General features: G+C 38.1%; 1 protein-coding gene across 4 annotated transcripts in view; it reads left to right on the top strand.

Moving 5' to 3' along the window:
* The window catches only part of CCSER2 (coiled-coil serine rich protein 2), a 137,493-nt gene extending 129,425 nt beyond the window's left edge, over positions 1–8,068 (top strand). For 2 of the 4 annotated variants that reach the window (XM_084632928.1, XM_084632927.1), the window contains exon 10: positions 2,850–8,068. In XM_084632928.1, coding sequence (XP_084489054.1) covers positions 2,850–3,677 — 828 coding nt within the window. In that variant the 3' untranslated portion in view covers positions 3,678–8,068. The remainder of the gene's footprint in view (positions 1–2,849) is intronic. The other 2 variants (XM_084632930.1, XM_084632929.1) reach the window with 2 other exon arrangements.
* Positions 8,069–18,838: the final 10,770 nt, after the last annotated feature.

The raw sequence follows: 18,838 nt of genomic DNA, 5'->3' as shown, positions 1-18,838 counted from the left end.
CTTCCAGTGGTATAAATCAGGATTAACCACTGAAGTCATATTTGTGAGATCAGTGTTAGGCTCCTTGTGATTCATTTTAAACAGGGGGCCACATTTTTAGTACTTGAAAATTTACTGGAAGATGTCAAAGCTATCTGTGCTAAAGCTATGTCATAAGATTCATAGTTTGCTGAGAAGATCAAATGCTGCTTTCCACTTTTGGGTCAACTGTTGGCATCTTTTGGTTATGAAAAATGTCTTAGGTATGTATGCCTTTATGCATTTGGCTAATATCTTCTATGCAATTTTGTAATACCAAATGCAAGTGCTTACCACGCCTTTACTCAATTTAAGCAATATTTTTGTGCTATTTTATAAAATGGCAACCCAGATATAGCATAAATAAAAGGTCATTTTCTAACTAGTATTTCAGATATACTTACACACATTGTGGGGGATGAAGGTTGTCTCTTTCACTGTGTTACATTTCATGGACTAAACTTTTTGATTAAAATTTGACTCAATTATTTTTGGGGTAGTTTAGCACATAGCTACATATGTAATTTAATGTTCATACATAATATCTTCTGTTTTATTTCCTTTATGACCAAAAATGGGGAAAAAAACTTTGAACAGCTGTTTGTGTATGATAGACATTGATAAAGTATTTTGTGCCATAAAAAATAATCTTCATATTTGTTTTTTCTAAATTGGATTAGAAAATCTTAATTTTGTTCAAGTATTTTGGTTCTTTATTCAGCACACATGCATTGTGAATGGTTCTATTCTGACTGCTTGTGTCTGTGCTCAAGAATTTTCTCAACAGTTTTTTAGAATTTATAAATGGGTTCTCAAAACAGTGAATTATTTGGGCTAACATCATCCCCTCTTTGTTGTGCAAGTCTTCTTTGGAATAACAGGTTTTAGTTTGAGGTAAAGATACTATCCATATCCGTTACACTAAGATTGAAAAATTGACAGATTTGCCAGGATTTATTCTTTAAGCTTTAATTTGTGTATTTAAAAATTGCTAATAACTTATTAAACGTTCTTTTTGTATCTGTAGAAGAATTGCTTGGTAGAAAAGGAAATGCCGAAGTTTACCACACTCCTCTGAAGTTTGGTGGTGATAATCAGTGGAGGGAAAAATAATTTACTATGAAAGTAATGTTTTGACACTCTTCCTCTCTCCAATTTGTCACACTTTTCTTCTTTATAAAAGCACCAGTTTTCACTGTGTTCAGTGTGTCTGCACTTCTCTCTTTGTCAGTCATTGTTGTCACTGGTCCAATCTCTAACTTGCCCTTGGCTAAAGGTGGAGTTGGTGAATCCAAAGGAAAAATCTCCAGTAAATCAGAATTAGATTAGTAAATTCTCCTGATCTATTTTTCCTTAAATTTGCTCTTTATGGAAAACTATAATGGAGGTACTCTGTACCCCACTGAAGAGTGAGCACACCAGGTACATGTCAGAAAGCCTATGAAAGCTGAGGTACTTGTTAATCTGGGTAGCAATCTGAACTGCTCTTTGCAATGCGTTTACTCAGTTTGAGTAAGTATTAAAAATAAAGGCAAAACCCCCAAAATAATCCTCCCTCTTCAGTGTAATAATGGTGAAAAAATTCAGTCAAGGTAGCCTAACGAGAAATGTGGCTCCTGCTTGATTGATTTATTGTAATAGTGCATGACACTATTACTACATGTTACGTACATAGAATCAGACAAAAACAAGTGTGTTTTGGAAGAATGATTTTCTGCTTCTCTGTTTAAGCCATCTTCAAAATTAGATTTGACGGTAGTTCATGTTTTAAAAAGGAAAAATAGAAAATTATCCAAATCAGATGTTGAATTTTAATAGCTCAAGTGCAGTATGGTAGGTTTTGTTGGGGGGGGGGGGGGAAATGCTATGAATTACAGAATCTTGAGCAATTCTTTCAAAATCAGTGTACAACCTCAAGGTTGATGAGGTTTTTGTTAGTTTCCATTGCAGAAGAGTTTAGTTTAAAGAGCAAAATGCCACATTAATCTTTGAAGTCTTTTTACAGGGAAGAGCAAAGGGAAAATAGAAATGACCCGGAAGAGGTACTGGCGATTCTTTTGTTTATAATACCAGAATCTCCCTTCAGACAAAACGTAGTCTCTTCATTAAACCATGCTTATCTGGTGGTGAATGCAGTACAGTCCCCAGAAAGACACTACACGGTGCATCTCCACCAGCTCATTTGAATGGGCTTTAGGATGAAATAGCTATATAAATTTAGTCAATAACCTAATTAGGACAAGCTTTATGTCAAGTCTTCTGACCTCAGCTCACCAAGAAAATTAAATCTGTAGAAGTGGTGTCTTTAGAATGCACTTCCAACACAAAGTTGTCCAGTAAAGTCCTTACCTACTCTTAAAAATGCTTAAAATTGATAAAAGGCTTGGGATAGCTAATTGGAATGTGCATGGGGCAGAAGATAAAATAGATGTAATCTCACAAATTTTATTAGCTATTCAAGGCATTTGCATCTGACTTTACTGGTACTCAGACATGGCTCTGTTACTGCAGTGCAATACAATTAAAGAACAAAACATATAATTGTTGACAAAATCTTTTATATTCTTTGCTTTAAATCAATCAATAAGTTTCTCTCGTTGTCTTTCATTTTATTTTGAGATGTATATTTTAGTGCTGGCATCATTTTTTTGTGCATAATTTACCAGTTCCACTTATATGTATCCCACGGATCCTGTTTTGACGAAGTTAACTTCTTAACACAAAAACTAAATATGTAAGCGTCAAGCACCAGATCAGCACATCTTGAGTTTAAAATGTTAACTATATACATTTCCCTAGTCTAATATGTTAATGTATTTTCTTTTTAACAGCCTCAAGTACTACAGCCTTCCAGCAGCCTTCCCAGTTCCACAGTCCTCGCCCAGGGAAAATTAATAAAAACACCACATATCGAGGCCCACAGTGAATACCCCAAACAGGGGCTGCATGAAAACGATCATCCCAATCAAAATGCTGCAAATGGTTCTCACACAAATAGCCTGAATGAGTTGAACATTTTACTGAGTAAACGTTTAAATATAAAGGACCTGAATGAGAATGAATCTTTTGAGGAGAATTTGAAGGTTAAAAAGAGTGCTAAAGAACCTGAAGAGCTGGCTAGTAATGAAGATAGTACACTACAGTCTCTTCTTCCTTCTTTTCAGATGCCTACTCAAATGGATGCTAGAGATGTGCAGACTAAGTTAGCTGTGAAAAGTCAACCTTCATCCCCAAACCAGGCTTCTCAGCCAAAGACTGTAAGAGCTTCAGAGCCCCCAAACCAGAGTGCTTTAGTGCCTCCTACAGTAGCCAATGCTGCGTCCTCCCCAAACTGCTCCACTGCTTCCAAGGCTGGGCTACCCCCACCAAGTAGCGCAACACGGCTACAACCAACATCTAGGCAGACACACCTACAGAGCAAACCGAGTCAGAGAATTTCTAAACTTCGCCCACCAACTATTTCCTTTGTTCAATCTAAACAAATAAGCAGCCCAATACTTATATCTCCAGAACCTCAGAACTCCCATTCCAAGACTAACATCCCAAGGCCGCTGGCGCAACGAAAGGAAAATGTGCAAGATCAGAATACCGGTTTGCGTTCTGGGGATAGTTTGGCCTCTAATCGGCATTCCCGCCTCCCTAAACCAAAGACGCGTTAAAAACATGACATCCATATGCACGTCTCATTGGAATGAATCGTACATCAATTGCTTACCACATATTGACTACTTGAATTATGGCTTTGTTATCTAAATCCTGAATGAATATTAAAAGTGGAATCTATCATTAATATTTGCCTATTCCAATCTGACCTGTTTGGAAGTTGATGCTACCAAAACCTGTGCAACTTCTCTTAAGAGAACATAATGGTTTATACTTAACTGTACCTGTGGCCTGCATTAGCAACTTGATTACATTACTCTTCTGTCTCTCTTAATACTTAACAAATGCTGAAGCCTGTGATGACCACTAAACACTTTTCCAGGGTGCTTCACTAGGCATTTGAGGAGGGCAGGTTGCTTGCAGAAATCATTTGTTGTTTTTATTGATGTGGACTATCAGAGAGGGAAATCACTATTCAATCTAATCTTTCGGTTCGGACTACCAGTTAGGTTTATAGCAGTGGAAAATAAAAGAGACCTAATCTATTAGCATATTTTTTTTCCTGGCCATAATTTACTCTGTATTCCAGAGGCCTATGCAAAGTCTTTGTATTTATCAAAATTATCTCATGACTCTAGTGACATGTATTTAATGTTGTTTTAATCTAGATTTGTTTTCCTACAGGTATCAGAATGTTGCTCTATTTGCTTTTGAGCTCATCTTCACCATTCATGGATGGCAAGCAGATCTCACAGGGTGAAAGGGCTCTTATTGCACAGAAATATCCATCCATCCATGCATTGTACTATGCCTGTGTGTTATTTAATAGACATTGGGTAAATTTTTGAAACAGTGCGCTAAGGATACTTATGCAAAAACTTGCTAATGCAGGTGCTTTTGAGATGGTGTACAATGAGCCTTGGGGATACGGGGTCCATGACACCTATGCTGAGAGTTTCACACCATACATTTTAATTAAGAACTTTTAACTTTATTGTACTTTCATATTTATTGACTTCCTGTTTACTATTGGAAGACTCTGAAGAATCAGACTTGAAATGTTTGCACAAAACTTGGGCGTATATGTAGGGTTTTGAAATTATTTTACATATTTTTTTAAACTACTTTTTACTAAAACCCGCAGCTTTGCTTTGAGCAATCCTATGATGTCATAATCAGAGCTGGTACTCTGAGTATTTCAGAGAAGGGTACTTTTTTTTTTTTTTTCCCTCCTGGGAAGAAACTCGGTGGGGAAATAAAATAAGGAAAGATATTTCTGCTCTCTCTGGGAAGGTATTCTCTCTGAAGGTGGTCTTCAAATATTTGTCAGGTGGCAGCTGTGGGGGCATAAAGTTTGTAAATGCACACGCTATGGATTGAGTAAGTGCATATCCAGCAAAGTGTTCCAAAAATTTACCCTTGTATCCCACACAATCCTAGTATCTTGTTTTCTTCAGCTTATATGTACCTGACACTCAGGTAGCAGAATACTGTCAGAATTAGTATTTTCAAAAAACTTAGTTTGTGTGTAATAAAACAGAGAAACAAGACACAGTAACACTATTCTAGGCCTTTGCTGAAGGAAGATGTATTATAGTACACTTTTCCATATATTGTATATGTATACATCCACAGGAACCTTCAATAATATATTTTGCCCCGCCAAGAATGGCCATTCCCAATGAAAAAACAAGTGACCTAAACTTTTGAATAGATGACACATGAACAATGCAAAGTGCTCACATTGTTCTCTTTTAATCAGCAGTGAGGTGAAAGAAATCTGTAAGTACACTTAGTTTAATCTGTTCATTTCACATCTAGTTCTGAAATAAAACCGAACCATGTTTTTTGTTAATTCATATAAAAAAAAATCTACTTCGCATTAATATTCAGTAGCTGTTATATAAATTGATCAAAATAAGTAAGCACAAGACTACTGTTATAATTACGTTTTTTTCCTTCTAGAAAGGCCCTGAGTATCCTGTTTGCTGTCCAGAAGCAGAGTAGGCCTTAATATTTGAGGAGTAAATAAAACTGATTTTGTATGTATTTGTAAAATTAACTCCTGACAGTAAGCTGTGTTTCTCCAGAGTTTGAAAACTGCTGATGAAATGGTCAGGTTCTTGGTTCATTTTCAGGTCTGTATAGATTTTTATGGAAATTTTGAAAGCTGACTTTCCTTAAAGGGAAGGTGATTTTATTTTTAATTTTCTACAGTTTGTCTAAGGGGAGACTATTTTCATTTAAAGGAATGCTGTCGGTGTAGAGAGATTTCAGAGTGGGTTCTCTTATTCCCATCTCCCCCTGCTCTGCCCCAAGTTTCCACCAGTCTGATTTACTTTTAAAGAGATAGTAAAATAAATGCTGATTTTTTTTAAATCTGCACCTTTACTGATTAAGTTACAAAGAAAAGAGCCCATCAAGTTTTTCATAAAATACAAAACGGTTTTTAAGATCAGATTTTTTTTGCAAAAAAACAAGTGGTTCTTCCTGGGTGTATAGAAACTTTAGTAACCTGTTCCTTGATGTGAAAATATATATACACACACATGCACTTATTCACACTTCCTGTTTTATCCTAACAGACTAGTAAATAAGAAATGGAGCCATGGGTAGCAGAGTTGCTATTTGTACAAGACCATGCTGCTAATCTAAATTGTAGTTGTGTTGAGTTGAAACTCTGCTAAACATTCACTCACCTAAACACAAGTACATATTTCTGTTACTATCATGCCTTTACCAAGGATGGTTCCAATGTATGTATAGAAAGTCCAGAGTGTGCGGTAAAGCTGGTTAGTTGATGAACAACTGAAAGAGGTAATGAAGTGAAACTGAAGTCTCACTCCGGTGAAAGGGAAAAAAGTGCTGGTGTTGTATGGAACTCGAAGTTTGAAATGGAAGAAACAACCTTATTTAAAGACGGAGCTGTTTCATCTGTACTGGTGTCGATGATTCTAAATGAATAAAATAAAGGGTTAGATGTATCTGAACTTTTTTAGGTTTCTAAAATGGGTTATTGCTGACTTTCATCCGTTTCAGGTCTGACATTTTGTGCAGTACTCACAAAAGTGTTAAACTACTGTTCAGTATAATGTGTATAAAGCAGAAACAAAACAAGTTACGTATTTTAACAAGTGAAAACACAAAAGGAGAAGAAAAAATAAATTGCACTTTAAATGAGCTTTATTGCTTGGAGTTGTGCCTAAAATAATCTAAATGCCTCCTGTTTGTGTGTGGCTTTTTTGTTTGAACCTAATTTTCCTGCAAGTGTTGCTGTTTCCAAGATATCTTTATATCACCTGACAGAATTAATGTACACTCTAGCATGTAAGAATATCCATATAGTGTAGCAAGTTTTCATTGTGTATTGTATTTATTTTTTTTTTAAATCATGGAATTTTAACACTAATGCAACTCCAGACCTCCCCTACCCCCCTGCCTCTCCCCCAGCTGGTACTTCCTTAATCCCATTTTAAGTCAATGGCAAAACTTTCATGGGACTAATATTTAGCCCTTGGAGAATAATGTTCCTAGAGTATATTGTGGAGATGTTAAGAACCATATACAATACTAAGCCAGGGGGTTGGTGAAAGTAATCATTTACCATAGCCACTGAAAGTCTTTTCACATAGTTCATATAAAAATGATTTTAGAGTTCAAAATCAGACTGCAAGGAGGTTGTTATACTGCCTCATAGATCAGTAAAAGACAGTCCATTTTTGGTCTTAACTGCTGACTTATTGTAAAGAAGCTAGAAGACTTGACTACCATTTGAGTGGTTTATTTTGTTGTTTGCATGTCATTACCATAAGACATCCATATAGTGGTTTATTGCATGTGTGGGGGTGGGGGAAGTTTCAGTTTTTGTACAGCACATAATACTCTTACCATTCTCATACCATTAAAATGGAAATTCACTCTTGAATTGGGCTGCCATAGCTATTCTTTTTCATCTCATCATAGTGGCCAGCACTAAGCAGAGTGGATTTTAATAGATGATCATGTTGGTAGGTATGAGTTCTATAATAATCTACAATCATGCCATCAAGGACATTCAAGAGTACTTCAATCACTGTTGTGGTAAAGCTGCTCACTGCCTACTTAAAGCACCACAATAAAAACAATATAATCTCCAGTGTTGGTATTTAAAGTCTTAAATTGAGTATTAGCTACAAAAAATTTCCTTAATATCTACAAAAAGAAAAGGAGTACTTGTGGCACCTTAGAGACTAACCAATTTATTTAGCTCATGAAAGCTTATGCTCAAATAAATGTGTTAGTCTGTAAGGTGCCACAAGTACTCCTTTTCTTTTTGTGAATACAGACTAACACAGCTGTTACGCTGAAACCTTAATATCTACAGTGTTGGTTTTCTTAGATTTCTTTTTTAAAACCAATTCAGAGAAAATACTGTATATTGGAATTTGCTTGTAAAGTTGAGTTTAAAACCTGTATGTAAAGATTCTTTCCTTTGTGTTGCGCTAGTGAATACAAATAAAATAAATAATTCTAAATATCCAGTTCTCTCAACATTCACTTTGCCTCTTTTCTTTATTCCACTGTAAATCATCTCTGTGAAAAGTTACAATGCTGAAGAAAGGAAGCTGTGCTGTTGCTTAATCTCCACAATTATGCTTCTAGAGCTTTGTGTTACTATTGGATTTGTCTCCCCCTCAAACAAGAGTCATCCTTTTATAGCTAAGACATTTGGAATTTTCTTCCTCAGTGATGTTCAAAGTAAAGAAATCTGAAAACTAGAGAAAATGGAAAGCTAAATTTTAAATTGTGACCTCTGATAGAATCTGGTATTAATCGAGATGAGAAGCAGAATGGGTAATTTGATGTAGTGACAATTTAAAAAGTGCTTTGTTTTGACTGTAGCTCAAGATGGGGGGAAGTGGTGAGAAATGCATAAAGTTTTCCTATGGAATTCTTTTTTTAATATAAAAAGATTGGACAACAAAATTGTCCCCAACCCTGATTAACCTAATGTGTATGCCTATAAGTCTGTGTATACAGTGTATATTCATGTATGTGTGCATTCTGAGAAGTCTTTTTAAAGACTGACAGATTCAAAAGTTGGAACTTTCAACTTTCTTGTAACATCCCAGTAATGTTTTTCTTCACTTTCTCAGCAGTCTAAACAGTTTTATAGCAGGAGATAATATCTGATTCACTTAACATCTCACCAGTTTCAATGGATGAAACTTGATGAAAAGAATATCAATAAAAATAAAGTGGCAAAGATGGCTAAAATGGCTTGTAGGGAAAGAAAAATACAAAAAAAAGCAGAAAGGAACTGACTAAGAAATAGTCCTGAGCAATGTTCCCTCTTTTTTTCCATCCATGTGTGGAATAAATTTTGATATGTGCAGATGTGCACCACCAGTAGAAACAAAAAAACCTAAATATTTTTTAAAAGTTACCATAAGGATAATTACTCCAGCCAGGACAGGCTAGGCATTTTAGAACTCACTACTCAAAGAATTAAATTTAAGTGTAAGAGAAATAAAAATTATGAAATGCATAGACAAGTCAAAACACTAAAACAACACACTTTCAAAGAATAAAATTACAGAGAATATGTGCATTGCTTTGCAGGAAGTACCAAGAAGTAACAATACAAGTATGTGGTGGAAAATGTGTGTGTGACCCAGAGACACTGTGTGAGGAAGTTTAAGATCGCGTTCGTGCTCTGTAAGGTACTCACTGAAACCTCTCCTGTTCTTTCCTGAGCTCTGTCTCCCCTCCCCCGCTCTGCAGAGATGGGGTACATGAGCAGGAGGGAGGGGGAGAGATAGAAAGGGGGTGTGTGAGAGAGCGAGACTGACTCTGAACTGGCTGTTGGGGAAGTCTCAGACTGCACTGGTTCAGATTGCAGCAGCTCTGAGTCCTGAGCCAGGCTTTCCCCTCTCCTCTGCTCTGCAGAGATGGAGTACAGGGAAGGGGGGACACCGTGACATCAGCACCCCCCTCCACCTCCCACTCTGCCCAGCCAGCAGGAAGGTCCTGGGAGCAGATGCAGGAGCAATGTGGCTGTAGAGCAGTTGGGGGAGGGGCACCTGAACACCTGCTGCTGGATGTGTGTACTCTGCTCATCAACTGCATGGCACTTTAATCTCTCCTAGGTGACTGCCCAACCATGCAGCTTAGAGGGAACGCAGGTCACGAGTGCTAACGACTGGCTTAAAGTGAGACACAGCGGTAGACTTTAAGAAACTTTCAAAAGAAATTATCCAAAATTCTAAAGATTTCTTATCTAGAGGAAAGATTTTATAGTTTGCTTCCAAAAGACCATAAAGTTAAAAAATACTGTTGTTCTTATTCAAGAAAGTACATAAGTGCATAAAGTTCCAGTAGAACTTTAGCACATGCTTAAGTGGTTTCCTGAATTGGGGGTTAAAGCACTAGTTACCCACATTTTCTCAGTGGCTGAAACCCTGAAATTTCAAAAATGCACTTAACAAAAATGAAAAAAAAAAGTGTTAGAATAAAAATATTTAGACATTCCTGAAGTTGATTTTTCATTTGACCCAAAATGCTTTGGTTTGAGTCATTTCAACATTAAACTGCATTTTCCTATTTTGGTGTAGAATGTAGTTCAGAAGCCTGATGTGCCTATTCTCCCTTATGTGCCAGGCTCTCAGTGGCGCTGGACGGCATCCCCATAATGTGCCATGCAGAGCTTCGTCAGAGGGAAATCCCACAATCCATTATCAAAGATGTAGTCTTCCAGGGAGCTTGGCCCAGTGGAAAGAATGTAGTCCTGAAATTCAACTCCCATAAGGCAATGCACTGATAGGGAAATGCAGTTTAAAGTTTTGTTGAACCGATTCAAAACAAAAAGCTTTTGTACAGTTTAAGAAAACAAAATATTCTGATTCAGATTGAGCTGACCCTAAATGAAATATTTGGTTTAGATTTTCCTAAAGGAAAATTATTTAAAAATTGAGATGTTTGTGGGATTTAATGGAAACTGCATTTTCCACTGGAAATTTCCCTACCAGCTCTAACTACAATCAGTTTGCAAATCCATTCAGCAACATTACACAGGTTAATTGTTGTCTATGTAGCACTCTGCATGCACTGGCCTAAATGACCTTCTCTTCAGATCTCTGCTGCCCTGATTCTGCTTGGGTTATTTTGTTATTTCCTTGATTTGAAGGCCAGAAGTAACCATTAGATCTTTTAGTCTGACCTCCTGTATAACAGGCTACAGAACTTCATTCAGGTACTCCTGTACCGAGCCCAATAACTTAGTAGTATTTTTTGGGACACATGAAAAAGGAAACAATGACAAATGTTGAGTTTCTAAGCAAAATTACAAAGAAGTGGGGAGAAAAACTGCTCATTGGGGGGGGGGGGAGAACAAAACTAAATTTGTACTGTGTTAGCATCCAGATCAGAGTTTGGATCATGAGCAGGGATGAGATGGGAGTGGTATTAATGACACTTGCAAGGATTGTATCACTCAAATCCCCCTGCTTCTTTCCTCTTGCCTCTGTCCACTCCAAATAAAAGCAAGTTCTTGTGGCACTCAATTTCAGGGGGAGAGCCCCATCTGTTCTACTTTGAGCAGAATGAAGATATTGTGGTGGGGCATAAAATTGCTGGGGGGAGGGAAGGAGAACACAGATTAAAAATGTCAGAAATCCTCATGTTCTCCAACCCAGAATTAAAATACATTTTCTCTCTAAAGGATTTTTTTTTTAAGGGCATGTTTAGATACAGTTAAACCGCAGTAAAAATTAGCACTTAAGAGTGAAGTCTGCACAAAATGAATCAATATATTTCATTCACTAGATTATGAAAATTATCAGCTATAATTGGGCTGAATTGGATCTTGAATAGGATCAACAAATAACAATGAACCTAAATAATTTGCAGCTCAAGTAAAAGTGTTGAACTATTCAAGTATTTAATGCTAATCTGACCTTCTGAAAGATACAAGTACTTACTGGGAATTGCTTTCTTCCCCCCATCTGCTTCTGTGGTGCTGTTAGCAGAATGGCATTAGGTTTTTTTAAATTCTATTATGTATATAGGCCACAGTCTGGCTTTGGATGTTCACTCTAGGTGTAAGAGGAGGCGGAACTCCCTAGCACTTCCCCACCCACCTACCCCAAAGCCCCACTCGCCTTCATTTACCCTCTGTACTTCCCCAGTGGCTGCACTAAGGGGGAGTTCTCTGGGGTAATCGCTCCCTGGAAAAGGGCTGGTTCTTCTTCCGCCCTTCCCCTGGCAAGAAAGGAGAATCTGGCAGGAATATGGGCCAGCCTCTCAGACAACCCCTGCATAGGGCTTTATGGGCTCAGTCTAGGAACATCTATTGTCCTGTTGCAGGGTTTACCTTCTACCCCTCTTCCCCAGGCACATTGCTTGGCTCTATAAAGAATTTGGCCCTATGAAGCTAAACTCTGCAGAGGATGGAAGCTCAGTTTTTAAAGACTTAGATTTTAAAATGGTCCCTTTTCTAAATCATAAACAAATTGCAAAATTTTCCAAAGGAAAATGGTGTGACTTATTTTGGGCTGACAAATGTTTAATTTTGATTTAGACTTTTTAATCTTGTATTATATAATATACAAGATAACAAATCAAAATTAAACATTTTAACAATTGAAACGTTTTATTCAAACTTAAACTTCTTCCTCCAGTTTCCTTCCAAACCAAAGTATTGGTGAAATCAACCCAGTTTTGCAAAGCATTTAGATTTTTATGGAACTGCATATTTTGACAAAATAGGATTCCAAAGTTTGTCTTACCAGTTCTACTAAAGAGAACTATTTTTCAACTCAGTTTGTAGATATTTGTTTAGGTCAATTTGTTTAGGTATTTTGGGCACTGCAACAAAGGGAAGAGTAGAGCCATGAAAGCTAATGTTTGAATATTGCCCTTTGAGAGCTATCACTGTTACGTTTGTTAAATTCCTAATGATGTGCAATGGAAAACAATGTTTATCTTCAGAGATTGACATACAATTCTGATTAGGTGATAAATATTGCCTATATCAGTTGTTATACGTTAAGTAATGCAAGTATCCCTCAATTGTGGCCCCAGGATTAAATTCAATCCAAGAAGATCCCGTGTGTTCTATATTGTAGGTGGAGCTGGTAGAGCTGCCTATAGTTAACACTTATAATTAGAAGATCTTATTTTCTAAGAATACCTAGACTACCCCAGACAGATGTTTGTATAACCAGTTCTTAAAAACCTCCAATGACAGGCATTCCACAACCTCCCTTCATAATAACCTATTCCAGTTAGCTACCCTTATATTTAGAAGGATTTTCTTAATGTCTAACCTAAATCTTCCTTACTGCTGATTAAGCCCATTACTACTTGTTTTAGTGGACATGGAAAACAATTGATCACAGCCCTTAACATATTTGAAGATTTATCAGGTCCCCCCTCACTTGTCTTTTTTTAAAGGACTAAATATACCTAGTTTTTTTAAAACCTTTCCTCCTAGGTCAGATTTTCTAAACTTTTATCATTTTTGTTTCTCTCCTCTGAATTCTCTACCGGTTGTCCACATCTTTCTTCAAGTGTGGCACCTAAAACTGGTCAAACACTGCAGCTGAGGCTTCACTGTTGCCATGTAGAACAGAATTATCTTCCATGTCTTATATGCAATAGTCCTGTTACTACATTTCAGAATGCTATTAGTCCTTTTTGCAACAGCACTGTTAGTATATAGGCTTGTTTGCCAGCCTGAGAGAGAGTTTTGGGTTTGACATTTTGATACTCATATCTTATACTAATAAGCGTGAAGAACAATGAACAAAAAGACTGTTGCATTTCCCACAACCAGATGGGACTTTTAATACAATGGGAAAAGATAAGGGATACAATTAAAGCGTTACTGGGCATGGTGGGAATGTAATATATGAGCACGTACTTGAAGACTGCCTCAACTCCTTACCTCAAGGCAAGGTCAAGCAACCAGTTAGAAGAGGTAAAGCGGGGTTAGTGGTGGTGGAGGCATAAGAAACACTAAAAGCAAAAGAAAGGCCTGGCCTTGGCCAGAGCACAACCTCACTCCTTACCCCTGCCACAGGTACAAAAGGGATGGGATGAAGACCCCAACTCATGACCCTCAAAAATGGAACAGATCATAAGTTGTAAGGGATATGAATAGGGCTGTGCACTGCAGGTATATTTGGGCCTACTAAGGAGGAGGTGGGAATGGGGACACAGGCAAGGCTCTTCAGCATCAGAGCTAGGAAGGGGAAACACGGGGTAAATGCTCTGTGGCATCAGAACTGGGAAGGGGGACATGGAGTAAACACTGCAGTGTCAGAGCTGGGAATGGAACACTGGGAAACAGACTGACAGCGTGTAGAGCTATGAACATGCTTGCCTGGCACTAACCCCAACAAACATTGAATTGCCTCCACTTCGGACTTCTGGTCTTCTCCCCTGATTCTTGTCACACAGACAGAAAGCAGAAGGTGAAGGGAAAGCCTCTAACAAGCACCACACTGTTCACTCATATTCAGTTTATGAGAAACTATAAACTCCAGAACCTTTTCTGCAGTCCTACTGTCCAACCAGTTATTCTCCACTGTGCATTTGTACAGATTTTTTCCTTCCCAAACGTAGCCCTCTGCACTTGTCTGAGATTAACAAGATGAAATTCATGAAAGACCAGTTCTCCAATTTGCCAAGGTCATTTTGAATTCCAATTCTTTCTTCCAAAGTGTTCACAACCCCTCCCAGATTGGTGTCTTTTGCAAATTGTATATGCATACACTACTCCATTATTCAAAATTAATGAAAATATTGACTATTATTGGTCCTAGGATAGACTGTGGGATCCGACTAGATACATCCTCTCTGTTTGAGAGACACCCATTGATGAGAACTCTGAGTATGTTTTTTTTCAAGCCAGCTGTGCATCTTCCTTATACTAACTTCATCTAGACCAAATTTCTCTAGTTTTGCTTATGAGAATGTCATGTGGAAGGGTGTCAAAAACCTTACTAAAAATCAAGATCACTCACTTCTACTTTGTCTTCCTTATCCATTAGGCCAACAACATTTCAAAGAAGGAAAATAGGTTGGTTTGGCATTATTTGTGCTTGACAAATCCATATTGGATATTACTTCTCTCACTAGTATCTGGTGGGTGCTTACAAGTGATATTTAAGAACTTGTTCCAGTATCTTTCCAAGTATCAAAGTTAGGCTGACTGGGTACTCTTTGTTCCCTTTTTAAAGATAGGTACTATGTGTACCCTTCCTCAGTCCTCTGGAACCTCACCTGTCCTCTGAGTTCTCAAAGGAAATCACTAATGGTTCTGGGATTGCTTTAGCTAGCTCCTTAAGTACCCTCAGGTCATACAATCAAGTCTGCATGACTTGATAAAAAGCAAAAAAAAAATCTAACATCTAAATATTCTTTTGTTTGTTCTTTCCCTGTTTTGGCTTGGGTTCTTCTCCTTTAACATTAGTTGTCTTAAGCATCTGATCACAATCTTTTAAATGAAGACTGAAGCAAAATAGTTATTAAACACATCAATCTTCTTGGTGTCATCTGTTATTAGCTCCCTTTCCTTGTAGTCCTAGGCTTTCCTTTGTCTTTCTCTTGCGCCTACTGTATTTATACAACAACTTCTTATTGCCTTTTATGTCAATTGCAAGGTGGGATTTTGTGCCTTAGCCTTTCTGATTTTCTCCCTGCGTGGTTAAACTATACTTTTGTACTCCTCCTTAGCAATTTGTCGTTGTTTCTACTTTCCTTTTTTTAAAAAAAAAATCCTTTTTGATTTTCAGGTCCATGAAGAGCTCTTAATGCAGCTATGTTGGCCTCTATTCTTTCTATCTTTCCTTTGTAATTCGATATTTTGCTGCTGTGCTTTTAATACCGTCTCTGAGAAACGGCCAGTTCTCCTAAACACTATTTTCAGTGGCTTTGCTTAACTTAAAACTGTCTGCCTTAACATTTTCCACCCCAGCTGTCTGCCAGAGACTGACTTTTTTGAAAGATTATGGGATTGGTGGAAGGTGAGGGTATCTAGCTGGGGAGGCGGCAATAGGAGCAGAAAGGAACAAGAAAAAGGTTTTGGGGCATAGGGGCCTCACCACTTAAGAACAATCCCCTATATAACCTGAAGTTGATCCAAGGAGTCCTGAACAACATTTTTAATGTTTAGGAAATATCTGTAAAGCCACTGGCAAAGTGTGCTTTAGGCCCCTCTAGTGGTAGGTGTACATAGACTATAAGAGTCTGCTCCTGCAACCAGTTACTCTATTAGCTCAACTGGTAGAGCAACTGAAGTTTGGATATGAAGATAGCGTCTCTACTAACGATGCTGATAGTCCAACATGCATAGTCTACGGAGACCTGCTGCACCAGCCAGTATGACCATGGTTAATGGTGTTGCAGCAGACAGCATGTAGTGAAGTCTGCAGATGTGGCTCAATCCTGGAAATCAATGAATCTCTGGGGTGGCCCTGTGGGTGGCAACAGAGCGTGTCAGGGCACCCTTTCATGCATTGATGGAAAATTTGAGAACGTTGTGTGCTGAGATGTGTTTGTCCATCCTGGCAACATGATCGAAGAGCACATAATGTCAGTTTTGAATAGAATGAATGATTGAAGAAATGCCAGATCTCTGTCAAACCACTTTATGCTCAATTTGTTGCTGACAGTGCATATGGAATGCCTCTAGGGATCCAAGTCTGCTGGTAAGAAGCAGATCCATTTCTGATCCATGTGGCAATGCAGGTAGTACATAGGTCTGATAGATCCTGAACTTTGTCTCAGCACAAAAATATTTTTGCATACATAACAGAGACAGACTTCATGCAGGGAGGTGGCAAGATCTTTTTGTTGAAGAACATCCCATTCAGTGTGCCCTAGGTCATCTGTCATGTGACATTCAAACCCATAGAGTCTTGCAGAGCAGGGATGAAATGATCCGACTTCTCCATTAGCAAAGCAGTGTCATTGGCATAGTCTTGGTCAGTAACACTTGTTGACCAACTTTGATTCCGACATGTGGAGCAGCAAGCCCTTATAGCTTGACGCACTTGTGCCGAGGCAAGCACACATCGCTGCTGCCCCATGAAGTTCTACAGAAATGCGTGAAAGCTATGAACCAATGCACATTCTTTGCCAGTACTGCTGTGAATATTGCACACCAAATTGAGCAGAACATCTGGAACACCAACTCCATTCACTGAGAGTGTCAAGGGGCCAGCAGCTCTGGTAGCAGTAGCAATAGTCCAAGGAGCAGTCTTCTAGCGGCAGCCCCACACAATGGCTAGAGGTATGTACATTGAAATGAAAAGCAGAGTCAGTCCTCCAGGGATTTGACCCTGGGTTGTTGATGGATAAGGTATCTTAATATAACCACCCTTTCTTGGATAAAGGCATGTTTGGCATTGGGTCAGTAGCCTCTTTATTCCAGGCACTGTACTGGTTTACGTGTGTGTTGTAATGCCATACAACCTAAAGCCGGCACATGGAGCAGTGGGATCATATTCAGAATAATTTCCAGATGTTTTATATATCACCTTGAAAATATTAATAAATCCCAGTAACTGATGAATTTTAATCTAAACCCTTTTCAAGTGGAAAGAAAATTAATCTGGACTATAAAATCATGTCAGTCTTGGAAGTATTAAAGGTATTATTGAAATATTGCATTTTTTCTGGGTCTTGAGCAAACTCTCAATATGTAGAATAATAAGAAGTGGAAAATGTCCGATTCCATTTTTCTGCAAAGGCAGATAGTTTCCACCCACCTTCACGAAGTAAGGGCCCCATCACCTACACGACTAATGCTACTGTTGAGCCAGTTGAAAGGCCAAGCTTCTACAATGCAAGAACAAGTGCCAAAAAGGTGTAGAACTATGCTTTTTCCCCCCCTCATGGTTTTCCATAGTGCAGGCCTCTGGGATTGTAGTATAGGTGTTCTGAAGCAGGAGTGGGTTTAGGATTTTGCAATAGAGAGAGGACCAGTATGCAAATTAGTCATTGTTTTAAAAACAAAAACAAAAACAGACTTGTCTAAAACCAACCAAGTTGTCCATGCATAAGCCGTATTGAAAAACAATTTCTCTCATACAATAAAAAGAAGGCTGGCAAATTACAAGTTTACCCTAAAAATTTCCACAAACACCAAAAGGTACAAACATATAAAATCTCTTCAGGCCTGTTCTTTTGAGTGTTTTTGGTGCCTGCTATTCAGATGAGTAGTTAGGATAAGGGTTGACTCTTAACACATCCACCACATCAATTTCTAACCTCCAGACTACTCCTTTACAAACTTCTCTGGTCATGCTTGATGCTATCAGTGTGTCGGCAATAAACATTCACAGGTAAAAATTATTATCTATGTTGGCATTTCACAGATCTTGGATCAGCTGTCATTACAGATGACCTCTATTCCCAGCTCAAGTGATAAATATTTAGAAAGAGAAACTAGACCTGTCCATATATTAGAGCCAAATTTATTTCAAAAAGGCCAACCATGTTCATCCTTAGTTTGAGCTGTCCCAATCTCAGAAATCCTTCTTTGTCAACAGCATATACTTAGGCTGGTTGTATGGCAGTTACCTTTGTTTCCTCTCAACTATAAGCAATTTAGTTCTAAAAATGAAAAATCAGGATTGTGAACACACCCCATCTTTAAACTTTTCACACATAAACTGAGGCGTCTTTGGCCTAATGTAATGCTTTGGAGGTCTAGTTCCTTCAGTTCAAATGGTCACCAAAAGAAACAGTGCTTGGTAGTCTTTGTTTAGTGGACATTTCTCATCAGATAATTTAGAATGACTGGCACCCTCTGAAGAGATCCAGGATTGGGAAAGCAAGATAGTAGTTGAAACTCAGGCATGAGGTGAATTGGCAGTGTGCTGTAAAGGAAACTGGCACAACAAGTGGCCCATAGTGTAAAATGGCTTTTATTCAATGCTATGTCCCTTCTTTTCTTAAGCATCATAATTACCCTTCCTTTTCTTTGCTGTCTGTTTACCTACTAAAAGCTAGCAACAGCCTGAGCAACATACAAAACTGAAAAGTTTTTAAAAAGCAAAACAACATCCTTTCAAGAAGTAACTCTGCTTGCTAGACAGGTTTCATAGATTTTGTGGGCTATTTCTCCACCACCAGTGCCAATGAATTGATATCTTGCTAGGGTCCAGAGCAGCAAGAAGCATAGAATCATAGAATATCAGGGTTGGAAGGGACCCCAGAAGGTCATCTA

Source organism: Lepidochelys olivacea (assembly GCF_965140295.1).
Source record: "Lepidochelys olivacea isolate rLepOli2 genome assembly, chromosome: 7".
Classification (NCBI taxonomy): domain Eukaryota; kingdom Metazoa; phylum Chordata; order Testudines; family Cheloniidae; genus Lepidochelys; species Lepidochelys olivacea.
The sequence above is the reverse complement of the archived record's forward strand: the minus strand, read 5'-3'. Positions and strand labels throughout refer to the sequence as shown.